Source organism: Macaca thibetana, chromosome 16 (assembly GCF_024542745.1).
Source record: "Macaca thibetana thibetana isolate TM-01 chromosome 16, ASM2454274v1, whole genome shotgun sequence".
In the NCBI taxonomy this organism is placed as follows: Eukaryota; Metazoa; Chordata; class Mammalia; order Primates; family Cercopithecidae; genus Macaca; species Macaca thibetana.
This window is the reverse complement of record NC_065593.1, coordinates 12,503,484-12,530,698: the sequence shown is the minus strand read 5'-3', so window position 1 is coordinate 12,530,698 and position 27,215 is coordinate 12,503,484. Positions and strand designations below refer to the sequence as shown.

The 27,215-nt window shown below is 46.0% G+C and overlaps 1 protein-coding gene across 2 annotated transcripts in view; it reads right to left on the bottom strand.

Moving 5' to 3' along the window:
- Positions 1 to 27,215, bottom strand: part of PIK3R6 (phosphoinositide-3-kinase regulatory subunit 6) — a 67,523-nt gene extending 40,308 nt beyond the window's left edge. Inside the window, exons 1-3 of one of the 2 annotated variants that reach the window (XM_050765277.1) lie at positions 27,066 to 27,215; positions 11,670 to 11,791; positions 9,168 to 9,268 (exon numbers count right to left, since the gene is read on the bottom strand). In XM_050765277.1, coding sequence (XP_050621234.1) covers positions 9,168 to 9,180 — 13 coding nt within the window. In that variant the 5' untranslated portion in view covers positions 9,181 to 9,268; positions 11,670 to 11,791; positions 27,066 to 27,215. The remainder of the gene's footprint in view (positions 1 to 9,167; positions 9,269 to 11,669; positions 11,792 to 27,065) is intronic. The other variant, XM_050765278.1, reaches the window with a different exon arrangement.

Here is a 27,215-nt window from a genome sequence, read left to right as displayed (position 1 = left end):
ATTGCAGTTTTTGTTATCATTATTATTTTTTTTTTGAGACAGAGTCTCACTCTGTCGCCCAGGCTGGAGTGCAGTGGCGCGATCTCGGCTCACTGCAAGCTCCGCCTCCCAGGTTCATGCCATTCTCCTGCCTCAGCCTCCCAGGTAGCTGGAACTACAGATGCCCACCACCACGCCTGGCTAATTTTTTGTATTTTTAGTACAGACTGGGTTTCACCGTGTTAGCCAGGATGGTCTCCATCTCCTGACCTTGTGATCCGCCCGCCTCGGCCTCCCAAAGTTCTGGGATTACAAGCGTAAGCCACCACACCCGGCCTTTGCCATTATTTTTAATAGTTCCTCAATCCATGCATGAAGCTAAAACTTATTTATTTTATTTATTTATTTTTTTGAAGCCTACAGCACCCTGTGCTTTCCGGTAGTCTTCCATCCAAGTATAAAGCTAAAATCTAAAGTCAACTTGAAGAATCATGTCAGATCCATACCCGGACAGGTGATAACAAAGACTCTCTCCTGGACCAAACCTTACTCGGCCCCCTCTTAGCCCTCGTCTTCACCGGGCCTCAGCCTTGGCTCCTTTCCTGTCTTTGGCCTGCCCATCCCAATTTTAGCAAGAATCCTGCCAAATCAGTTTAGGTTGGAATCCCCCACCCTTGATATCTCCTGTACCCCTTCATGTACAATAATTTATACATGTACGAGAATTTGACCTACCTCTAGCAAGAGTCCCGTTAGCTCAGTTTAGCAAGAATGCCCCAACCCTTGATGTCCCCTCTTAGGAATTTTCCATCCACTGACCCCTTCACTCTGCCCATTGGTTGTAAATCCCCAACTGGCTTTTCCGTGTTCCACGTTGAGCCTGGTTTCTCTTTCCTAATGCAATAGCCTTGGATAAGTCTTCCTTACCATTTTAACAAGTGTCAGAATAAATTTTTTCTTTAACAGTGGTACACTGACATGGGAAAAAAAAAAAAAAAAAAAAAAAAAACCATGAAAGTGGTACAAGAATAAGCAACTGACATTTGGGAAGTGTGGTAGCTGTGAGAATGTACCTTGCTCATCTCCCACGACCGGGAGTTTAATGGACGCAGGTCCCCAGTTGTTGTGCTGTTGTAGTGGTTTGGGTATTTGACCCTCCAAATCTCAGGTTGAAATTTGGTCCCCAGTGTTGGAGGTGGGGCCTAATGGGAGGTGTTAGGGCCATGGAGGCGGATGCCTCATGAATGCCATCCTTGTGGTAGTGAGTGAGTTCTCATTCTTTTAGCTCCCCTGAGAACTGGTTGTTAAAAAGAGCCTGGCACCTTCCCCCTCTCTCTTGCTTCATCTCTCAGCATGTGATCTGTACATGCTGGCTTCCCTTCCACCAGGAGTGGAAGCTTCCTGAGCCCTGAGCCCCTTATCAGAAGCAAATGCTGCCACTCTGCTTCTTGTACAGCCTGCAGAACACTGAGCCAAATAAACCTCTTTTCTTTATAAATTACCCAGCTGCAGGTGTTCCTTTATATTATAGCAATGCAAACAGACTAAGACAGCTGTGAAATCCATCACTTTCTGCTGAGCCACACTTCCCACCCAATACGGGGTATGGTAGTGGGTTCTAAAGCAGGCCCTTCCCCAGGAGATGCTCAAGCTTCTCCAACTGCCCTGCTGAGCTTTTCTTGGACTCCCATCAGTCCAAGGCATTTCCACTGCTCCTTCTTCCTTTTCTCCTTCATTCGGAGTCAGATTTGCACCAGGGTCTGACAGCTGCTCTCCCAGGTCCCTCTCCATTTCTGTCACACCAGTGTTTCCCCGAATAAATCCTTGAACTTGGTGTCTGCTTCTTGGCAGATCCGGACTCAGACAGGAAGTATGGGAAACACTCCTCACACAATAAATTCCTCTTTGCAATTAGCTCCCACCAAGAGTTTGCCATTATAGGTGAGTGTGTATTCTCTAATCGTTAGACAACACAAACCACGTGCCTCAAGGGTTCCTCTTTGACTTGGCTATCAGGAAACTTATGGTCAAATTGGGGCCCGGTCTCAAAAATTAGCTCATCTCATGTGACAGGGATCTCTCTTCTTGGTCCTTTTTGGTGCTCCTGCTTTATATTCTATTTAATCTACATCTGAATTGTCTCAGATTCCTTTGGAAGTAAGTAGAACAGAGATAACATGTTTAAAAATTGGCAGATTGCAATCCAAGAGTTAAAATTTTTTTAGGCCAAGTCACCATAGATGCTAGTGCCCATGGTCTGGCCCCTCCTCAGACCCGTGCAACGCCTATGGGGGTCACATCCCTGAAGCCCCCACTTTCTTCCTGGCTCTCACATGTTCCCTGTGAGACACTTGTCCCTGGCTAGGCCTGGTCCTGAATCTCCTCCAGGCTGAGCGTGGACAGGGTGTTACAGCCGCATGTGCCCACCTGGTCCCTCTGCTGGGCAGAGCATCATCTCCCCAGACTGTTGAGGAAATCATTTATCTTGGCTTGAAGGTTAGTGACAGTCTTTCCTCTGTCTATGCATTTCTACCTTGCATGAAGATTTAATGAGTTAATGCAGGATGAGTTATTAGAACATTAGCTGGTGCTAAGTCTTTTTTCTTTCTCCTCCCTCCTTCGCTCTCTCCTTCCCTTCCTTCCTTTCTTTTTTCCTTCCTTCTTACTCTTTCTTATTCTGTCTTCCACTGCATATTTGCACGGAAAGGCTGAAAACTGTGACAAACGTGATTTCCTCTCATTCCCCTCATCAGAAGTGCAGCCAAGCCTTTGTCTTCTGAGCCTAGGTCCCCTTGCTTTGCAAGGGAAGTTGAGTTTTTGTGTTTCACACAAAAATAGAGAAGTTGCCAGTAGCCCTGGGAGACCACTTCAAATAAATTTTGTTTTTGAATGTCTGGGTAGCTAAAACAAACTCTCAGGCTTTGGTCCACATCTGGCTTGCTATGTGTTTTGTTTGGGCTTGTATAGTGTCTTAAAAAAAAAAAGAAAAGAAAGCAATGAATTAGCTGCCAACATTTACAAGTCAGGAGATTTTGCATAACAGTTTGGGTTTCTGGCATCTCTTGAAAATCTGACAATCTGTTGACACTGAACCTAGATTCTTCTCACAGGTGACAATTGTAGGGGGTGGGGAGCAACTGCCCTCTTAGATGAGCACAGCTTCTCTAGGTCTTTCTAGTTCCCCATGCCTCGGTTTCACTCATTGACATCCTCTGCCTGGCCCCTGGAGGCACTTCAGTCTGAGGCTCCTGGCAAGTTGATTGAGCCAATCAAGCTGGATTGTCTAAGTGCAGAAGAAGGTTGATGCTTTTAAAGAGGAGAGTGGCCCAGCCCAAGGGTGGAGGTTGGATTCCCTAAGACTGTGAGAGCACAAGAGATATAGGGTTCCAGGGAATGAGGAAAATCAGACCAGCTGGGACAAAGTTTACCAGTGGTGGCAAAGGTCAAATGAGCGCCGCTAAGCACTGAACCCTGTGCCTCTGATGCCACAGCAATGGTCTCCTGAGCCATCATCACCAGAGCATGAGACTGTCCCCCAAGGCAGGCTCTATCTCCCTCTGGACCTTGCAAGTCTGGCCAAGCAGTTCTGGTGGCTGCAGCCATCATGGACTGGAGACCACAGCCTTTTCCAACTACCCAGACTTTATAAACCCTGAGCTTTTACAAACTCCCACGGAGGGGAAAGCACTCCAAGTGAATGATGCTAGAGTTCATCCTAACCTTGGAAAATGAGAGACTGAAGCTGGTTTTGATTTGATTAAATGAAAGATAGAAATGGGATATTTCCTGTATCTCCAGTGACTCAGCATTGTTGATATATGATATGCAGGTCTGACATCCTTGATGACTCAAATAGTCAATAGATAAATGGCATCCATTATTATTATCCTCCTCTGCATCCAGGAATGTGGGATATTACTAATTAGGTATTAATATTATTATTAATATTAAAGCTTTTATTTTTTATTTAAAACATTTTTAACTTTTATTTTAGGTTCAAGAGGTACATGTGCAGGTTTGTTACCTGGGTATATTGCTTGATGCTGAGGTTTGTAGTATGGATGATCCCATCACCTATGTACTATGAGTACTATTGCTAATAATAGTACTACTCATAGTACCCAACTGTGAGTAGTACTAGTATCCAAACTAACTAGTTTTTGAACGCTTTCCCCTTTCCCTCCCTCCCCTTTCTAGTACCCCCCAGTTTCTATTGTTGCCATCTTTGTGTCCATGAGTACCCAAAGTTTAGCTCCCACCTGTAAGTGAGAACATGCAGTATTTGGTTTTCCATTCCTGCATTAATTCACTTAGTGTAGTAGCTTCCAGCTCCATCCATGTTGCAGCAAAGGATATGATTTCATCCTTTTTTATGGCTGCATAGTATTCCATGTTGTATACGCAACACATTTTCTTTATCCAGTCTGTTGTTGACAGGCACCTAGGTTGATTCTGTGTCTCTGCTATTGTGAATAGTGCTGCGATGAACATGCAAGTGCGTGAGTCTTTTTGATAGAATGATTTGTTTCTTGGGGGATACATACCCAGTAGTGGGATTGCTGGGTCGAATGGTAACTCTGTTTTAAGTTCTTTGTGAAATCTCCAAACTGATTTCCACAGTGGCTGAACTAGTTTACATTCTCACCAACAGTGTATAAGCATTCCCTTTACTCCACAGCCTTGCCAGCATCTGTTGTTTTTTGACTTTTTACTAGTAGCCATTCTGAGTGCTGTGAGATGGTTTTGATTTTCATGTTTCTGATAAGTAGTAACATGGAGCATTTTTCCTTATTTGTTGGTTGCTTGTATGTCTTCTTTTGAGAAGTGTCTGTTCATGTCTTTTGCCCATTTTTTTAAGTGGGGTTATTTGTTTTTTGCATAATCAGTTGCGTAAATTCCTTATATATTGTGGATATTAGACCTCTGTTGGAATGCATACTTTGTGAATATTTTCTCCTATTCTGTAGGTTGTGTGTTTACTCTGTTGATAATTTCTTTTACTGCGCAGAAGCTCTTTAGTGTAGGCCAGGTGTGGTGGCTCATGCCTGTAATCCCAGCACTTTGGGAGGCAGAGAGGGGCGGATCACTTGATGCCAGGAGTTCGAGACTAGACTGGCTAACAGGGCAAAATCCTATCTCTACTAAAAATACAAAAATTAGCTAGGCGTAATGATGCACGCCTGTGATCCCAGCTACACAGGAGGCTGAGACACGAGAATCACTTAAACCTGGGGGGTGGAGATTGCAGTGAGCTGAGATTGTGCCACTACACTCCAGCCTGGGTAACAGAGCGAGACCCTGTCTCAACAAAACAAAACAAAAAGAAGCTTTTTAGTGTAGTTAGGTCCCAATTGTCAATTTTTGTTTTTGCTGCAATTGCTTTTGAGGACTTAGTCCATAAATTCTTTCTCAAGATTGATGTCTAGAATGGTATTGCCTAGGATTCATATAGTTTAAGGTCTTACATTTAAATCTTTAATCTATCTTGAGTTAATTTTTGTATATGGGGAAAGGGTAGTGGTTCAGTTTCATTCTTCTGCATATGGCTAGCCAGTTATCCCAGCACCATTTATTGAATAGAAAGTTCTTTCCTCATTGCTTATGTTTGTCAGCTTGGTCAAAGATCAGGTGGCTGTAGGCATGTAGCTTTATTTCTGGATTCTCTATTGTGTTCCATTGTTTATGTGTCTATTTTTATACTAGTACCATGCTGTTTTGGTTACTGTAGCCTTGTAGTATAGTTTGAGGTTAATGTGATGCCTCCAGCTTGGTTCTTTTTTCTTAGGATTGCTTTGGCTATTTGAGCCCTTTTTTGGTTCCATATAAAGTTTAGAATACTTTTTTCTAGTTCTGTGAAAAATGACATTGGTAGTTTGGTAGGAATAGCATTGAATCTGTAGATTGCTCTGGGTGGTATGGCCATTTTAACAATATTGATTCTTCCAATCCATGAGCATTGGAATTGTTTTCCATTTGTTCATGTCATCTATAATTTCTTTTTAGCAGTGTTTTGTACTTGTAAAGATCTTTCATCTCCTTGAATACATAACATTTAAATAGCACTTGAAAGGCGTACACACAGAGAGTCTTCCATAGGTATGGTAAGGTGATGCTATGTGCTCACCAAACCAAGTTCATTTTTGATGCCAAGAGACAGCAATACTGCATTTCCCAAACTCCTCTGCAGTTAGATAAAAGCCATGTGACTGCATTCTGGCCAATGGAATGTGGTGGAAATGATGTAAGTCACTCACAGGCCTGTGTTCCCTGCACTGTCCTCCATACTCCCCTTCCCTTTGCACAAGACGGAATAAGTCTCATTGTCTGCTTGAAGCTCAAATTGGACTGCAGTGAGAATAAGAATAAGCATGTTTTGTCTTAATCCTCTGACATCTGGGGCCGTTTGCTTTTAAAGCAGCTACTGTTCTCTGACTGACTCATGGATATGCAAAGTGTTTTCCAATGTCTTATCTCACTTGATTCTGACAAGCACCCTGTGAGTTTGGCAGGACAAATACTATTCTCTCCCTGTTTGATAGATTCCAGGTCTAGAGCCCTTCCCTTTGTCACATATTGCCTCTCCAATCACAGAAAGCCACACCTAGAGGGCCTCCAGTACCCAGATGCACCTCTTCCAGCCTACACCTGATCCTCCTTACCCCTATGCAGTATAAAGGCTCAGATTGTTTGGAAAACCTTTGCAATCTTACCCCTGTTTGCAGGCATGGCAAAATAACAACAGCTTGGTGCCCCTGAAATATTGCTCTTTTGCATACCCTGAAATAAATATTTTACTTCTCAGGTACCCCTCTTCTTAACTGTAGGACGGGAGGACTCTAAGAGCTGTGAGAAGGTGGAGAGTGTTAAAAACAATCATAGGCCAGGCGCGGTGGCTCACGCCTGTAATCCCAGCACTTCGGGAGGCCGAGGCAGGCATATCACCTGAGATCAGGAGTTCAAGATCAGCCTGGGCAACATGGTGAAACTCCGTCTCTACTAAAAATACAGAAAAATTAGCTGGACATGGTGGTGCACGCCTGTAATCCCAGCTACTTGGGAGGTTGAGGCTGGAGAATCGCTGGAACCCAGGAGGCGGAGGCTGCAGTGAGCCGAGATGGCGCCATTGCATTCCAGTCTGGGTGACAGAGAGAGACTCTGTCTCAAAAAAAAAAAAAAAAAAAAAAGTCATAACGTGGAAAGACAACTGCAGTCCTGGTCATGATGAACTCCTCTTCTGAGTTGCCAGGGTAATCATCCTGATTTGGGGATGTTTCCTTCTACCCATTGGATCTGGGAGTCATCTGCCATACCTTTGGAGGGGGAAGTCAGTGGCTTCACCTGCCCAGCGTCCCTCCCTGCTCATTGCAGTCTTGGTGGGACTGTGACCCAGGTGCCTACTTAGCTTCAACCTTGGTGTGGGCACAGGACCAGGCTGCCCAAGGACTGATACTCTCTGTCTCTGTCTCTCTCTCAGGCTTGGGCAGAGAATGGCCAGGAGGGAAGGATGCCTGATGTGCTCTCCAAGGACCCTGCCTACCTCTCTCTGTCCTGGTGGCAGGGCTACGCTTTCCCTGCCCTTTCTGGTGTCTGGTGCTTCAGCTTTTCCTTTGATGCTTGGCCACATTTTTAAAAAATTAAATTGGCCACATTAGTTTCTATTGCTTACATACAACAAACCTTTATTGGTGCACCTCTTTTCCTAAAAGACAGCATGGCATGTAATTATTGTTCCAAAGTGAGTGCAAAGTAAGTTGGATTTGAAATACCTTCATGTGTCACTTAACTACAGGGATATGTTCTGAAAAATATGTCATGGGGCAATTTCATCAGTGTATGGATATCGCAGAGCTCACTTACACAAACCTACACGGCATAGCCTGCTACACACCTAGGCAACAAACCTACACAGCGTGTGACTGCACTGAGTACTGTAGGCAACTGTAACACAATGGTTTCTGTGTGTCTAAACGTATCTAAACATAGCAAAGGCACAGTAAAAATATGGTACTCTGTCTTGGGACCACTGCTGTTTATAAGGCTCGTCATTGACCAAAACGTTGCCAATATGCAGTGCCTGACTGTATTTAGGAGATTTTCACAGTGCTTCCCCATCCCAAGCCTCCCACTCCAAACCCCAGCTGGTTACGGATGACTCAGAATATTGTAACACCAGGATTCACTGGGGTTGCCTGACTCCGTGGAGCTTCTTCTGATTGGACGAGGCTCTCGATGGATGGATGGATGGGTGGATGGATGGATGGATGGACGTCAAAAGAATTTATGTCATAGGAATATTAACAACTGAGCAGCTGATGCCTAGGGGGTGCCCTTCCCTTCCTCAGGACAGGGATCTTTAGGGGAATTAGAGTCTTGGCTTGGTGGCCTAAGGTGTGATCTTTGACTTTCCAGGTGACCAATAGATGATGCACACCTTGCTGGGGGTCGGTCATCTTTCCCTGTTGTCCCAAGTTGACATAGGGTGAAGAGTCCAGGCTTTGAAATCAGCCAGACTAGGCCCCAGTTCTGGCTTTGCCACTTACTAGCTGTGTGGCTTTGAGCAAATTATATAACCTCTCCAGGCCTCAGTTTCCCTTTCAGAAAAATGAGGATAATCATAGTGCTAGCCCCACCTCACAGAATCCTTCTGGCATTTGTGCAAGGCAATCCATACTGAAATCATTAAGCCTAGACACTGGAGCTAGATCGTTGGGTTCCACTCCTGATTTGACCACTCAATAGCTATGTGACTAGGGGAAAAGTACCTGCCCCTGGCATGCCTCCATTTCCCCTTCTGTAAAACGAGGGTAATAATCCCTATCTTAGGGGGTTAACCAAGACTAAATGAGTTAATATTCGTCAAGTGCTTTTATCCCTCCTCAATCCATTATAAGTGCTATATAGGTTTTTGTTAAATAGTCACAAGTATTTGGCAATAAATTGTGACTATTCTTGTCATTATTCCCGTTGTTAAGCTCAGTGTCCAGTGAGCAGTTGGAGCCTCGTGCAAGTGTGTAGATGTCCAACTCTCAAGATGTTCTCACATTTAGGCAGGATCCCTGAACTGTGGTCTTGCAGCCTGTCTACGTGCAGGGGGTCCTGCCAGCCCTAGAGGCATCCTCACCCATGAGAAGGGCCTTCCCCACTCGGCAGCAGGCTCACTAGACCCCTTTCCCCCCCACCACACTGACCTGAGCTCTCCATGGGAGCCTTTGGGTGTAGGAGGAGGATGTGGTTGTCTCAGGCAGCAGAATAGAAAACAAGGTGGTTGCTTTTCTGCACAGAGGTGGTTCTGTAAAATAAGAGGCAGTTAATTAGTGGAAGCAGTGGAAAGGTGCAGAACGCACCTTGGGAAATGGAGAAGCTCCTAAGCGACCTAGGCTTCTAGCACGCTGGGGGGAAGTCTAGCTGTATTTAAGAAAAGTTATGGCTGGGTGCGTTGGCTCACACCTGTAATCCCAGCACTTTGGGAGGCCAAGGCGAGTCGGTCACTTGAGGTCAGGAGTTCGAGACCAGCCCAACCAACATGGTTATGGTTGGTTCGAGACCAGCCCAACCATTTCTACTAAAAATACAAAAAATTAGCTGGGCATGGTGGCAGGTGCCTGTAATTCCAGCTACTCAGGAGGCCGACACAGGAGAATCGCCTGAACCTGGGAGGCGGAGGTTGCAGTGAGCTGAGATGGTGCCACTGCACTCCAGCCTGGGCAAGACTTTGGCTGAAAAAAGAAAGAGAAAAGAGAAAACTTATATAGTGCTTACTATGTGCCAGGCATCACTCTTCTAAGCACTTAAGAAATATCAACTTTTTAATATTAATATTAAGCTTATGAGGCAGGTTCTATCTCTGCCCCCCTCCCCAGTTCTATAGATGGGGAAACTGAAACACAGAGAGGCTAAATAACTATTCAAAGTCAAATAGCTAGTAAGTAAGGAATGAGGACTTGAACTCAGACCATCTGGCTCTAGAGCCCTCCCTTAAGCACGACCTCTGGCTGTCCCACTGTGACCCCAGTGGGAGATCCTGCCAGAATCTGCTCCCCAGAGCAATAAACCCAATGACCAGAATGCAGAGGAACTCCAAACAAATCCAAGAGCTTGTTTTTGGAGAGAAAACAAGCAAACAAACAAACATATAATTGGGAAAGCTAATCTCAAAAGAGATAAAAAAGAGACAATATTAGAAATGATAAATGTCATATATATATATTTATTTATACCAAAAAAGAAAATCTGAGTCCCCTGTGTCACACCTGGTTTTCTAGGAAAATAAAAATGACTCAAAAGGCTCTAGAAGAATCAGAAAAACTGCTTATATTTGTAACCAGTGAGGAAATAGAGACAGTTGTCAAAGAACTAGCTCCGAGGGAGTGATGTCTGGCTCAGATGGTTCTTCTGATAAGTTTTTTCAAACCTACAAAGAAAATATCTATATTATTTAATCTGTTCCAAAACATGGAGATAGAAGGGAAGATTCTCAGTTTATTGGATGGCTTAACCTTGATACTAAAATCTAATAAAGATAGTTTAAAAAAAACAGATCATGCACTTCATACCCATTGGAATGACCGTTTTATATATACAGAAGAAAAAAAAAAAACCCAACCAAAAAAAAAAAAAAAAAACAAGCATTGGCAAGGGTGTGGAGAACTGTATTTGTTTGGAGTTCCCCTGCTTTCCAGTCCTTGAGTTTATTGCTCTGGGGCGCAGACTCTGGGAGGATGTGGTGCATTGCTGGTGGGAATTCAAAATGGCGTAGCTGCTGTGGAAAATGGTGTGGCATGTTCTTCAAAAAGTCAAGCATAGAATTATCACATGATCTAGCAATTTCACTTTTAGGTAAATGCCCAAACGAATTGAAAACAGGAACTCAAACAGATCCTTGCATACCAATCTTAATAGAAGCATTATTCAAAACAGCAAAATGGTAGAAGCGACTCAAATGTCCATCAACAGAGAAGCAATGAACGGATAAACAAAATATGATGTATACATAGAGTGGAAAGTTATTCGGCCTTAAAAAGGAATGAAATTCATATATATGCTACATCATGGATGAACCTTGAGAACATTATGCTGAGTGAAGTAAGTCAGTCATAAAAGGACAAATATTGTTATGATTCCACTTATATGAGATACCTAGAATAGGCAAATTCACAGAGGCAGAGACAGCAAGTATGACAGAGTACCAGGGACTGGGGAAGGGATGAAAGGGAAGTTATTGTGTAATGGGTACAGAGTCTCTGTTTGGAATGATGAGAAAGTTCTGGAAATGGATAGCAGTAATCGTTGCTCAATATTGTGAATGTACTTAATGCCATTGAATTATATACTTAAAAATGGCTAAGATGGTAAATTTTATACATCCATATTTTACCAAAATAGCAAAATAGACCACGCTGCTCACCTACAAATATCCATATAACATTTAAAAATAGATATCAACTAATTGAATTCAGCAATGGATTGTAATTATAACGTACTACAATTTCAGCCTACTGACAATCATAGAAATGAATATTAAAATGAGAGTGGCAGGCCGGGCGTGGTGGCTCATGCCTGCAAACCCAGCACTTGGGGAGGCCGAGGTGGGCAGATCATGAGGTCGAGAGTTTGAGACCAGCCTGACCAACATGATGAAACCCTGTCTCTACTAAAAAATACAAAAATTAGCTGGGTATGGTAGCACTCACCTGTAATCCCAGCTACTCGGGAGGCTGAGGTAGGAGAATCGCTTGAACCTGGGAGGTGGAGGTTGCAGTGAGTCAAGATGTTGCTACTGCACTCCAGCCTGGGTGACAGAGGGAGACTCCATCTCAAAAAAAAAAAAAAAATTAGAGTGACAAAGATTATGACAAAAGATAATGACATCCAGTATTGGCAAGGATAGGATATGAGAAAATTTCCAGTCATACATAGTTGGTGAGAAGAGAAATTAGTATAGCCTTTCTGGGTGACTGCTGGACAATATTTATCAAAATTCAAAATGTTCATACTTTTTTGTCCAAGCAATTTCACTTTTAGAAACCTATCCGAAGGGAAATATTGGACAAATGGATAAAGGATATGTACAACAACATTCATTAAAACATTGTTAACAACAGAGAAAAACCAGATTAAAAAAATAAAGGCACAATTATAGAGTACCAAGTAAATAAATTAATCTGTGCAACAAAATACCATGCAGTTATAAAATTATGGTATACATCTGTATTGGCTGAATTCGGAAGACACAATACCATTTACAATAGCCGCAAATATTTTTTAAAAAATAAATATTTAGGCCAGACACGGTGGCTCATGCCTGTAATCAATGAACACAGTATTTCTCTCCATTTATTTAGGTCTTCTCTGATTTATCTAATCAGCATTTTATAGTTTTCATCATATGGCTCCTGCATGTTTTGTTAGATTTATCTCTAAATATTTATTTATTTATTTATTTATTTATTTATTATTTGAGACGGAGTCTCGCTCTGTCGCCAGGCTGGAGTGCAATGGCGTGATCTTGGCTCACTGAAACCTCCGCCTCCTGGGTTCGAGCAATTCTCCTGCCTCAGCCTCCCAAGTAGCTGGGACTACAGGCACACACCACCATGCCCAGCTAATTCTTGTACTTTTAGTAGAGACGGGGTTTCACTATGTTGGCCAGGCTGGTCTTGAACTCCTGACCTCATGATCCTCCCGCCTCGGCCTCCGAAAGTGTTGGGATTACAGGCATGAGCCACCACGCCCAGCCTCGCACTCCTTATTTTAAGAATTACTATAAAGTTATTTGTGAAGGGCTAGACACATGAATCAATGGAACAGAACAAAGAGTTCAGAAGCAGGACCACACAGATATGGTTAATTGATTTTTGACAAAGTTGTAAAGGCAAGTCAATGGAGAAAGGAATCTTTTCAACAAATGGTGATGAAACAATTGATCATTAATATGCAAAACAAGAAGCAAAACCTTGACATAAACCTCAGACCTTACACAAAAATGAACTAAAAGTGGACATAGATTTGAATGTAAAATTCAAAACAGTAAACTTTTAGAAGAAAGCATAGGAAAAAATCCTTGTAACCTCATGTTAAGGAAAAAGTTTTTAGATACAATACCAAAACATGATCCATAAAAGAAAAAAATGACAAATTAGACTTCATCGAAATTTAAAACTTCGGTTTTGTGACAGATGCCTTCAACAAAATGAAAAAACAGGCCGGGCACAGTGGCTCACACCTGTAATCCCAACATTTTGGGAGGCCAAGGTGGGTGGATCACCTGAGGTCAGGAGTTCGAGACCAGCCTGGCCAATATATTGAAACCCCATCTCTACTAAAAATACAAAAATTAGTTGGGTGTGGTGGCGCACGCCTGTAATCCCAGTTACTCAGAAGGCTGAGGCAGGAGAATCACTTGAACCTGGGCAGCAGAGGTTGCAATGAGCTGAGATTGTGCCACTGCACTCCAGCCTGGGTGACAGAGCGAGACTCCATCTCAGAAACAAAACAAAACAAACAACAACAATAAAATAAAATAATAAAATAAAATAAAGAAACAAAGTATAGACCTAGAGAAAATATTTGCAAATCACGTCTGACAAAAAAATATATATATATGTAGGATAAATAAATAACTCTCAAAACTCAACAGTAAGAAAACAAATAATAATCCCCAAATGGGCAAAAGATCTAAATAAATACTTTACTAAAAAAACTATGTGGATGGCAAATAAACACATGAAAAAATGCTCAATGCTATCAGCAGTTTGGGAAAGGCAGGTAAAAACCACGAGGTCTCACTATATGCCTATTAGAATGACTCAGATTTTAAAATGAGCAATAGAAAGTGCTGGAGAGCACACGGAGGAACTGAAATTCTGTTTCTTTTTTTTAAAAAAATTATACTTTAAGTTCGGGGATACACGTGCAGAACGTGCAGGTTTGTTACATAGGTATACACGTGCCATGGTGGTTTGCTGCACCCATCAACCCGTCAGGAGGAACTGGAATTCTCAGACGTTACTGGTGAGAATGCAAAATGGCACAGCCATTCTGGAAAACAGTTTGTCCATTTCTCATAAGGTTGCGCATCACTTACTGCATGATCCTGTAATCCCTAGCTATTTCCTCCAGAGGAATAAAAACTTGTGTTCCACACGAACACCTGCTCGTGGATATATAGAGCAGCTCTATTCAGAATGGCCCCAAACTGGAAACAACACAAATGCCTTCAGTGGGTGGGTGGATGAGCAAACTGTGATACACCCACACAGCGAAACACTCGGCATTAAAAAGAGAACTACGTGCAACGACGTGCGTGAATCTTAGAGACATTATGCTGAGTAAAGGTAGCCAGGCTCTAAAGCTTGTGTGCCGTATGGTTCTATTTATATGACATTCTAGAAAAGAAGAAAAAAACAAAAACTACAGGGTCAGAAAATAGGTCAGTGTCAGATAAAGGAATCTTTATCTCTTTTTTAAAGCAAACGTTTAATTTTGAGATAACTGTAAATTCCCATCCAGTGGCAAGAAATAATACAGAGTTCCTGGGTACCCTTTACCCAGTTTCCCCCCAGTGACCACATCTTGCAAAATGATGTTACTGTATCAAAACCAAGACACTGGTTGGGCGCAGTGGCTCACGCCTATAATCCCAACACTTTGGGAGGCCAAGGCAGGTGGATCACTTGAGGTCAAGAGTTCGAGACCAGGCTGGCCAACATGGTGAAACCACATCTCTACTAAAAATACAAAAATTAGCCAGGCATGGTGGCGGGTGCCTGTCATCCCAGCTACTCGGGAGGCTGAGGCAGGAGAATTGCTTGAACCCGGGAGATGGAGTTTGCAGTGAGCTGAGATCTTACCACTGCATTCCAGCCCGGGTCAAAGAGTGAAACTCCGTCTCAAAAACAAACAAACAAAAAAAACCCCAGGATATTGATGTCGATACATTTTATTCCGATTTCCCCTAGTTTTAACTGTACTTGTGTGTGTGTCAGTCTCTTACCTCTTAATGATACACACTAAACTACAAAAAAGGTGACTTACTTACCCATAAACAGTGGGGTCGCAGGTAATTTTTATTTTAATACATTTCTACATTTTCTGATTTCTTAATATTAAGTACATTTGACCTTATTTTTGTATGACAGATGGCACACACAAAAGAGAGCTAACATATTATGTTCAAGAATGTCGTAATAACATGAACATTTGGGAGCCCACCGGTCAATTTAAGAACATTGTGCTGTGGGTTTAACTTTTAAAATAACAACAACAACAACAATAAAGTTATTAAAATAATCCCCCTTTTTCCCTCCCTGAGCTTCAGGGACGGCTGCTCTAAGAAGCTGATTCATGCTGTGCTGTGGACGTGACTGACTGGAGTCTGAAGAATTGGGTTCGAGTCGGGCTCCCCCACCATTAGCCTGTGTGGCTCATTTTTTCTTGGCCTCTCTGAGCCTCAGTCACCTCCTTTGTGAGATCACACACCCAAAAGCGCCAGGTAGAATGTCAGACTATTGAACAACACCCTGTAGCTAAAGGGCTGGGCCTGGAGATCAGGGACCCGAAACCCCAGTACAGAGAGGAACGTGTCAACCATCCGTGCCATGCTGTCTGAAAATGCTCCCTGGCCTGTTTTTGTGAATAAAAGTAGGCATCGAAATTGGAGTGAATGATGAAAATTCAAACATGAAAACTCCAGGCCGGGCGCGGTGGCTCACGCCTGTAATCCCAGCACTTTGGGAGGCCGAGGCGGGCGGATCACAAGGTCAGGAGATCGAGACCACGGTGAAACCCTGTCTCTACTAAAAATACAAAAAATTAGCCGGGCGCGGTGGCGGGCGCCTGTAGTCCCAGCTACTCAGGAGGCTGAGGCAGGAGAATGGCGTAAACCCAGGAGGCGGAGCTTGCAGGGAGCCGAGATCGCGCCACTGCACTCCAGCCTGGGCGACAGAGCGAGACTCCGTCTCAAAAAACAAAACAAAACAAAACAAAAACAAAAAAACAAAAACAAAAAAAAAAAAAGAAAACTCCAACTTCCTGAAATTTTATTTCATGAAAATGAGACTCTAGCTGAGTTTGAGTCTTTTCCAGTCTAAGGGGGAGGAGCTGAAAATGACAAGACAGTGTGAGCAGAGCCACTGCGTGGGGTAGACAGGCAGGTGGGCATGAGGTAGATTCAGGTCCTGACCCCACATCCAGTGGCGGAGGGAAGCCACGAGGAGCTTTCCAGACGGGGTGCAGGAGGCTGGGGTTCCCAGGTCCCCCTGTGTGACCTGTGTGGATGTGGAGAATGATCATTATAACCTCCACCTGAATTGCCCCACCAGGTCCAAGCCACCATCATCTCTCGTATGGATCATGGCAGTACCCCTACAGGGTCTCCCAGCTTCCGTTCTTTCCCCTTATAATCTATTTTCTGATTCAAGATCTCCAATGGCTTCTCCTCGATCTCCTAGTGAACTCCACGCTGCTGACAAGCTCACCTGATCGGGCCCCAGCGCACCTCTCCAGCTGCATCTCGTCCCGCCAAAGTTGGTCCTACCTCAGGGCCTTTGCACGCCCCTGCCTGAAGCACCCTTCCCCCAGCTTTCCCCACAGCTGGCTCCCCGTCAACATTCAGGTCTCATTGTCAATGTCACCTCCTCAGAGGCCTTTCCTGACCATCCTGTCCAAAATAGCCCTCCCTGTCACACTGCAGCACACTCTGTTTTATTCATAGCACTTATCAGTATGGAAAATTTTGCTGTCAGGCTTAGTTTTCTTGGCTAGTAATTAGAATGTGAACTCCACAAATACTGGGATGGGGCGTGTCTTGTTCACTGCAGCATGTCCAGCACCTAGGGCAGCACCCACTCAGTGGACAATGAATACCTATTTTAGATGAATATTTGATGAACGAATGAAAGTGAAGACTACTGCTGAAAGCCACATGGCCAGTGAAGGATAGAACCAGGGCTAGAGCCCAGATCTCAACCTGGGTCATGGGGTTGTGGCCACTTCCTGTGACCTCCACATGCCCTCCTTTCCCCTCTCTAAACCTCACAGAGCCCCCCTCTGTCTTAGTGAAATAAAATGAACGCAAACTTCTGTCTGGGGTGGCGTGGGTTAATAATGAATGTGGGGCAGCCTTGAAAGAAAAGAAATCTCACAGATAAAGACTAAGAGAAAAGTGTAAGATCCCAGGAGTTTTTGTGGCAAATGGAGAGTGCTTCTGGGCTGATTTTTAATTGAAACTAAAATTCCACTTTGGGAGGCTGAGGCAGGCATATCACAAGATCAGGAGATTGACACCATCCCGGCTAATGTAGTGAAACCCCATCTCTACTAAAAATACAAAAAAATTAGCTGGGCATGGTGGCAGGTGCCTGTAATCCCAGCTACTCGGGAGGCTGAGGCAGGAGAATCGCTTGAATCTGGGAGGCGGAGCTTACAGTGAGCCGTGATCGCACCACTGCATACCAGCCTGGGCAACAAGAGTGAAACTCTGTCTCAAATAAAATAAAATAAAATTAAAAAAGGAAAGTAAAATTCTAAGAAACTCTACCAGTAACTGTCAGAAAGCCTCCCTGATCATTTATTCATTCCTTCAGTCACTCACACATTCACTCATCAAACATTTATTCAGCGTTTCTATATATTTGTGCAGGTGCTGCTTCCTTGCTCCTCCCCCAGGGGACCTTTGTGGTCGATTTCCTGTCCTTTGGGGCTGCTGGCCACACCAGTGTAGGGGAAGAGCCCCCAAGGGACAAGCTTGCACGTAGACAGGAAATGGAAATAGAAGCAGCTCATTCTCAAAATGCATCAACATCTCATGTGTCTTTGCTTCAGGAATGAGAAGAATTTTTTAGGAAATAAAGCTTGCCCTTTCAAGCACCAAACCATGCCTCTGAATGTTTTCTCAATTAATCTGGTTTGGTTTGGTTTGGTTTGGTTTGAGATGGAGTTTCCCTCTTGTCGCCCAGGCTGGAGTGCAGTGGCGTGATCTCGGCTCACTGCAACCTCCGCCTCCTGGGTTCAACCGATTCTCTTGCCTCGGCCTCCTTGAGGCTAGCAATTACAGGCACCTGCCACCACACCCAGCTAATTTTTGCATTTTTAGTAGAGACAGGGTTTCGCCATGTTAACCAGGCTGGTCTTGAACTCCTGACCTCAGGTGATCCACCCGCCTTGGCCTCCCAAAGTGCTGGGATTAGAGGCAGGTGTGAGCCACGGCGCCTGGCTGTTTTCTCAATGAGTCTTGATGGAAGCTGATTGCATGCACCGTGCCATAAAACGGTGACGATGGCAGGAGCTATCAGTAGGTGAGGACAACCTTACCCTACACTGAGTGGCTGTTACTGTTTGACTTCTCATGTGTGATTCCTCATTTCAGCAGCACCGACTGTGTCCTGCACTTAGTGGGTGAGTGGAGGCTGCAGTCCAGCCCACTGCTCTGCTGGCCTTTTTGTAATTTACCCGGGCAGGGAGGGTGAGGTTTTGCAATTCATCCATCCAAAGAGGAACTTGCTGTAATTTGTCTGCTCAGAGGGGTGCCTCTTTCTGATTTGAACAAAGTGCCTTCTGTGTTGGCTGCAGCCCTGCCTGGGCTGTGTCTGCTCCTCCACCCAACTGCCAATTTGCTGAAGGCTGGGAAGCTGGATAAGCACATGCAATTGTCTTGTATGTAAAATGAAGAAACAAAGCCTGAGAACTGATCAATGAAAAGAGCATCAAACTTCCATGCATGGACTTGCGACTTCTATTTGCTCAGAAGGCCCTCTGGCTGTCTTCTGAGTTCCTGGCAGTGTTTTGGGTGGCTGAGGTTGCTGAGTAAATCAAAGAGCCTCTTCAGAACATAATCCATGGGGCAGAAATCGCACAAGACCTGAGAGGTTAGAGATGAATGAATGAGACACAGTCCTTGCCCCTTGGGGCTGCATCGTCTACCAGTCTGCCACCTCGTAATGACCGCAGGGTGGCTGAACTTGCCCAAGACCCCTGGAACAGACCTCACACACCCATGGCCCACCATTAGCACACTGAAACTGTCTCACCGCCCCATGCACGCAGCATGCTTATGATGGTTTATTTTAGGTGTCAACTTGACCAGACCAAGGGAAACCCAGATGGCCAGGGAAGCATTATTTCTGGAGGCGTCCGTGAGGGTGTTTCCAGGAAAGATGAGCATCTGAATGGAGGGAGTGAGTCAAGATCTGCCCTCAGCCATGTGGGTGGGCATCACGTGATCTGCTGAGGGCCTGAAATAGACAAGAGGGAGGAGGAAGGGCCTGATGTGCTCTCTGTGCTTCAACTGGGACCTCCATCCTGCCCCTGGACAAAAATCAGCGCTCCTCATTCTCCGGTCTTCGGACTTGGGTGGAGACTGACGCCATCATCTTCCCTGGTTCTCGGCCTTTGGACTCAGACTGGAATCACACCACGGGCTTTCCCGGGCCTCTATAGCTTACAGACCACAGACGAGGGACTTCTCAGCAGCCACAATCACAGGAGCCAATCCCTGCTAATACATCCTTTTGTTTTCTATCCACCCCCTACCCACCTCCCAATCTCTCTCTCTCTATCCTATTTGTTGTGTTCCTCTGGAGTGACCTGACTAATACAGTGCTTAAGAAGACTACCCATTTCGCAGACTCATGCAAGAGACTCTCAGAGACTGTGCTCTGTCTAGTATATTTTTAAAATTCACTTTTCACATAAAAAACCATGCATATGGCAAAACTCTAAAAGGCACAGATAGCTATGCAGTGAAAGGCCAGGCTCCTTCTTAGCTATCCTTTGGCCCAAGGGTCCCCCAAACCCCAGGCTGCGGACCTGCGCTGATCCATGGGCTGTTAGGAACTAGGGACACAGCAGCAGGTGAGTGGCTGGTGGGCCACGAGGACCGCCTGAGCTCCACCTCCTGTCAGATTAGCGGTGGGGTGGCGGCAGGGGCATAAGCTTCTCATAGGAGCTTGAACCCTATTGTGAACTGTGCATTCGAGGGATCCAGGCTGCCCGTTTCTTAAGAGAATCTAATACCTGATGACCTGAGGTGGAGCAGTTTCATCCTGAATCCATCCCCAGCCCCAGCCCCCTTCCCCACCCAGCCAACCCCTCCCCACCCCCAAACCCCGTCCGTGGAAAAATTGTCTTCCATGAAACTGGTTCCTGGTGTCAAAAAGGTTGGGGACCGCTGCTCTGGCCCATCAGTTTCCTTCCCCAGGAGATGCCACCGTTTTTGGAAATTTGAATCTGTGGCCAACATTTAAAAGTTGTATTTCATCTAAAAATCAAGATTTCCAGCTTTTATTTAAAAGGAGTAACTGGAAGATCTAGCGACACCAAACCCACGATCCTGTGTGGCGACAGTTAGCTGGAGTTGCCATGCAGCTTCCCTGTAGAAGGGCCATGTGCTCCCCAGGATCTCAGTGTCCCTGCTGAGTTCACAATGGGGACACTGAAGCCGGGGGCAGTGCCAGGCACACCACACCAGCACTATCAGCCTGTCCACATCACCATTTATGCTACCTATTGGGCTCTTAAAAGCAGACATGAGCCGGGCATGGTGGCTCACGCCTGTAATCCCAGCACTTTGGGAGGCCAAGGCAGGTGGATCACGAGATCAGGAGTTCAAGACCAGACTGGCCAACGTGGTGAAACCCCGTCTCTACTAAAAATACAAAAATTAGACGGGTGTGGTGGCGTGCACCTGTGGTCCCAGCTACTCAGGAGGCTGAAGCAGGAGAATTGCTCGAATCTGGGAGGCAGAGGTTGCAGTGAGCCAAGATTGTGCCACACTGTACTCCAGCCTGGGTGACAGAGCGAGACTCTGTCTCAAAAAAAAAAAAAGCAGACATGTTGGCAATCCATGTTCTATATTGTGGTTCAAGTTGCAGTTCACAAAGAGAAAAGTTACTTGCAGAATTTCTGAAATGGGCTGGGCATTAGGGTTGCCACACAGTGCCCATAGACGTCTTTCAACAAACACGGTGCATCTCTGTACTTCTCCCTAGCACCCGATGCCCTGTACAGTAATCCTCCCTTATCTGCAGCTTCACTTTCTGAAATTTCAGTTGCTCAAGGTCAACTGTGGTCCAAAAATACTAAATGAAAACTTCTAGAAAGAAATGATTCCTAAATTTTAAATTGCACACTGTTCTGAGGAGCATGATGAAACCTCTCACCGTTCTGGTCTGTCCCGCCCGGAATGTGAAGCGTCCTTTTGTTCAGTAGGTGTACACGGTGTGTGCTACCTGACTGTAAGCCATCATGGTTATCAGATGAACTGTGGTGGTATCGCAGTGCTTGTGTTCAAGTCACCCTTATTTTACTTACTCATGGCCCCAAGGTGCAAGAGAAGTGAGGCTGGCAATTCAGATACGTCAAGGGGATGCCTAAGACCTCCGATAGTATTGAACCTGCCTGCCGTCAATCATCCAAGGAGAAGCTGTAAAGTGCTCCCTTGAAGTGAGAAGGCAAAAGTTCTCATCTTAACAAGGAAAGAAAAAAATTGTATGTTGAAGTAGCTAAGATCTGTGGTAAGGACAAATCTTCTAGCCATGAAATTGTGAAGGAAAAAGACCTTTTTGCTAGTTTTGCTGTCTCATCTGAAACTGCAAAGTTGTGGCCACAGTGCTTCATTAAGATAGAAAGGGTATTAAATGTGTGGGTGCAAGACCTGAGCAGAAATGTGTTCTGATTGACAGCAGCCAAGTTCAGTACTACTGGACGTCTGAGGCATCCCCTGGGGGGTCTTGGAGTGTGTCCCCTGCAGGTAAGGGGACTACGCTATTGCATTTGTTTATCATCTGGCTGCCGCCACTAAAATATAAGCTCCCCGTGGGCAGGGGCTCCATTTTGCTCACTGTTGAGTCCCCATTACCTGACACTGTTTATACCACATGGAAGGCCCTTGATAAATATGCTTGAATAAATGAATGAATGTCAGGCACTCACATGAAGACAAGGCAGGGACACTGTCCCAAAGCTACCCTTGGGCTAGACGACAGAAACACGTCTGTTGGGTATGGTTGCTACAATAAACGACACAGGAAACAGAGATTAGTTTGATGCTCAGAATACTGCAGAGAAGACAGCAGTCCCATAGGAAGCGTGGAGACAGACACAATGGTGAGAAGGACATTGTGCCACATTGACCTGGCAGCTACCTCTGTCACCTGGGGGTGGCCGATCTTTCTCGGGCCCTATCATGGACAGCTGAGGCTGCAATGTTTGACTGCTGCTTTTGTGCCACAAGGGCAATGTGCAAGGTACTGACCAACCAAACATGTCATGAACATGTTTTAGATGAGCATGTCAGGGCTCATCTAAAAATTCCTCTCCCTCCCGCCTTAGCGCAAGAATAAGACATTACAGGAGAGCAATACACCAGCCTCCACCCACAGTCAGCAAGACTCCTGGCAGCCAAAATAGGCAGCAGGAAAGTGACCAAGGGACAAATCCCAACAACCTGGGAGACGCCCTGTGGTCACCCCCGCCGTGGCCTCTCACTTACACTGCCCACAGCATTCACTCATTATTTCACTTATTCCATAGTTCCTGAGCACCTCCTATGTGTCAGACACTGTTCCAGGTCCTGGGGATGTGACAATAAGTTAAAATACACAAAATGCCTGCTCTCGGAAAGTTTGCACTCTAGCGGGTGTGTAGGGAACAGAAAATCGACCAAAGAATTAAATCGTATATTAGATAAAGATAGTGGTATAAGAATAACCTTGGGAAGGGGGGGTTCTAGAGTTGGGGAGGAGTGTGCAGTGTCTACATATGGATATTTGGATATATAGATATTTAAATATAGATTTAAATATAAACTTTTAAATTTGATTGTCAATTGATAGATTATAATTGCATATATTTATGAAGTACAAAGTGATATTATGATAGACATATATAACGTGGAGTGATGAAATAAGGCTAATTAACATATCCATTGAATACTTATCCTTTTCCTGGTGAAAACATTTGAAATATTTATTCTCTTAGCAGTTGTGAAGTATATAATACACCACTATTAACTATAGTCACCCTGCTGTGCAATGAATCTCAGAAACCGTATTCCTCCCATCTAATGGAAACTTCATACCCTTTGACCAGCATCTCCTTATTTCCCCTAATCCCCAAGTCTGTATGTGTTTTGTTTTTTGTTTGTTTGTTTGTTTTTGAGACACCGTCTCGCTCTATCCCCCAGGCTGGAGTGCAGTGGCACGATCTCGGCTCACCGCAACCTCCACCTCCCAGGTTCAAGCCATTCTCCTGCCTCAGCCTCCTGAGTAGCTGGGACTACAGGCGCACACCACCACGCCCAGCTAATCTTTTGTATTTTAGTAGAGATTGGGTTTCACCATGTTGGCCAGAATAGTCTCCATTTCCTGACCTCGTGATCCTCCCGCCTCGGCCTCCCAAAGTGCTGGGATTACAGATGTGAGCCACCGCACCCAGCTGGTTTTTAAAAGGATGATCAGGGAGATCTCCTGAGGAGGTGCCATTTGAGTGGGAACCTGAAAAAGGCCCGACAGCAAGCCATGCGGTATCTGCAGGAAGAACGCTCTAAGCAAAGAGAATAGCCAAGTCCTGAGTTGCGAGGGTGCCCAGTGTTTTTAAGGGACAGCATGGTTGGGGCGCAATGAGTGGGGGACACTACGAAGATGTTGGGAGACAATTCTCCATAGGTTTCTGTTTGTGCATGCCTGGTGAGCATTCTTCTGTATCATCTTTTCAAATACGTTTGTACAGCAAACTGTCCATTCTAGGACAGAAGGCAGATTAATTTGCTGTCAATAGAATAGAGATAATGGCTCCTTTCAGGGTAAAAGTTGGGCAGGTTTGTTTGCAGCTCGTCGTGAAAATTTGGGGTTTCCTAGGCTCAGGGTTCCTGGGCTGTGATGCACAGAGTCCACTTGGGTTGGGCTCCTTGCGGCGGCCCTGGGACTTGGGGGCAAGCAGGACCTACTGTCACGACGCTCATGCTGCTAGTTGTGCTGTGAGTAATAGAGTTCTTTGTCTTTAACTCTGGAGTCTCATGTCTTCTGCTGGTGACCATGAAACGGTGGTGGGCTAACTTGTTAGTTCTAAGTTAACTTATAACTAACAGATCCTTCTAGCTTGTAACCCAGGCCCTTCACTCTTTGTTTGTTTGTTTTTGTGACAGAGTCTCACTCTGTCACCAGGCTGAGTGCAGTGGCACAATCTTGGCTCGCTGCAACCTCCACCTCTCGGGTTCAGGTGATTCTCCTGCCTCAGCCTCCCAAGTAGCTGGGACTACAGGCACCTGCCACCACGCCTAGCTAACTTTTTGTATTTTTAGTAGAGACGGGGTTTCACCATGTTGGCCAGGATGGTCTCAATCTCCTGACCTCATGATCCACCTGCCTTGGCCCCCCAAAGTGCTGGGATTACAGGCGTGAGCCACCGCGCCCCTCCCCTTCACAGTTCTTGGCAGAGGGATGAGATCGGAGACAAAGAATGAATGAACGAACAAAGGGATGAGTGAATTGGGATTCAGAGACCATTCTTCCTTAAACACATAATATCAGCATTGAATGAGTCGCAAGCCAGGTGCACACACACAGCTCATCACTCCCTTGGGGTACAACAAGCCCAAGGACCGACCACAGAACCATAGAGGCATTCTATGGACACGGCAGAAAGAAGCGAATGGGGGCCACCTGTTCATAGGTGCTGCTCCCTGTCATTGGTGTGAGATAAAGTGGGGGTGACCTCCTGGATAGAAGAGAATACTGAAGTAAGGGGGCTTGGAGGAGGATCCGAGGAAGCCTGGCTCAGGTTCAGTGTTTCTGTCATGAAGATTCCAGATCTGATAGTCCCTTGTCCCCCCATCCCCCCAGCCCCTCATTGCTGGCTCCTGGGACAAGCTGTTCAGACAGAAGAACCCACCACCTAGGCCTCCCTGTACCTGCAGGAATAAAGACCGGGCAGACAAGACGCGGAGCTTCCCAGGGCCACACTCTGCCTCCTGTCCTCCAGCCGCTCCTGTGGCACAGAGACAGGGGACCTGCAGAGCCTGGGTGACCTGCCTCTGTTGCCTCCCCTCTTCTCCCACCACAGCTGCCTCATGCCCTCAGGGTTTCAGGGGCAGCTCAGGCTTACCAGACACCATAGCTGTGTTTTTGTTTTTTGTTTTGGATCAGAGCGTGTGGTGAGTGAGCTGGCAGTGAGGGAGTAAGGGAGTGAGAAGACAGAGCTCTGGGTCCTGAGGGGGCCCCTCAACCTTTAGCCCTTGCCCCCATGAGGTCTACTTTTCAGATTCCCAAGTGACCGGGAGGTGAGGGTCCTGCTGCCCGGGCTGGCCCCTGTGGACAGGGACAGGCCTGTTTCCTCAGCTGTGTCTGCTTCTGACCGGAAGGAAACACCTGGATATGAAAGAGCCGGTGGGGTGGGGTGGGGGAGCATTGTTCCCAGGGGCAGGGAAGCTTGACGGGATCTGATGGGGCCCGAATGCAACAGGGAGCAGAGGGCGACGACTGCAGCTTGGCATCTGCAGCCACCATGTCAGCTGAAGCACTTGCGTGGAGACAGTAGAGGGCCCACAGCAGGTTCTAATGGGAGGCAGCGGGGCATGGTGGCCAGGCAGGTGGCATTCCAATCCTGTCCATAGGGCAACTTGAGCTGCTTGCTTAAAACCTCCGTGCCTCAGTTTCCCTATCTTAAAGGGGACTTGACAACAATGCCTACCTCACAGGCTTGTCATGAGACTAAATGAGATGATATTTGAAAACCACTTAGAGCTAAATAAATAAATGGACCGTGCCGGGCACGGTGGCTCGTGCCTGTAATACCAGCACTTTGGGAGGCCGAGGTGGGCGGATCACAAAGTCAGGAGATCAAGACCATCCTGGCTAACACGGCGAAAATACAAAAAATTACTACTGAAAACACAAAAAATTAGCCAGGTGTGGTGGTGCGCGCCTGTAGTCCCAGCTACTCGGGAGGCTGAGGTAGGAGAATCGCTTGAACCCAGGAGATGGAGGTTGCAGTGAGCTGAGATCACGCCACTGTACTCCAGCCTGGGCGACAGAGTGAGACTCTGTCTCGACAACAACAACAACAACAACAACAACAACAACAACAAAGGACCGACCCGTGAGTGCTCTGTACACCCCCCAGTAGCAGACACACACCCCTTCTAGCTGTGCTCCCCCCAACACCTGACTTTCCCACCTGCTTTCCTGCCTCTGGGGGTTTGCACACTTTGCTCCCCATTGCTGGGGTGCCTCTTGCCACCTCTTTGCACACCAGATCCTCCCTTGAGCCTCAGCCAGGAGCCACCTTCCATGGGAACCTCCCCGAGCCCATACCCTGCAGTCTCTCTCTTTCATCCTGCACCCACCACACACTGCCTGGCTCGCTGAGGACCCTGGCAGGTATTACTTTCCGGGTTGGTCACTCGCAGCTGTGTTCAGACCCTCTTTGCAGGCAGTCAGCTCCTCAAGGACAGAGACCAGGCCTCGGTCAGATGCTGGCACACATAGAAGATACGCGATTCGTGTGTAGGGAGAGAATCGGCCAGACCGGCATGACTTTCACCAAATTCCCCAGGAAAGTGATGGACGGATGATGTCCCAGAAAGGGCACGGACTGAGACCCAGATGTTTCACATTGAGTCTTGCTCCTTGCTACCCCACTCTGCAATCTTTGGCAGATTGCTTCATTTCCCCATGCCTCAGTCTTCTGTCCTATAAAATGGCACTAAAACACTTATCCAGTCAACCTGTAACTGCTGGTGAGAATCAAATGGGAAAATGAGTGTACTCTGCAGCACGGGCATGAATCATTAGTCCTATTATTAACGGCATGTACAGGATTCCAGAAGAAAGGAGAATCCTTCTTACAGGGTCCTGTGTCCTTTCTTCTTGTGAAAATGGGATGAAACAGTCTTGACTTGGCAGAGTTACCCTGCAGTGTCTGAGGTCACCCTTCTCAGAAAGGTGGCCATGGCAGCCCCGAGCCTGGGTAAATAAGAGCCAGGGGTGTTTTAGCCCCCTCAGGGCTCCCCTTCCAGCTCCCTCCTTACCGCCCTTCTGTCTGTTCTGCTCAGATCTGCCTGCCTGGCGAGCTCCATCCAAGCCAGCACTTACCTTGGCTCAGTGGTAGCTTCTGGGCTCCCCAAGTCCTTCAACCAACTCCTTACAGTCCTGTGCAAGGCCCCCAGTCCCAGAGAAGCAGATGTCTTGGGAGGGCCTCCACGGGTGTCTGTGGTCTTGACTGTGCTCTTCAGATCTGCAGAG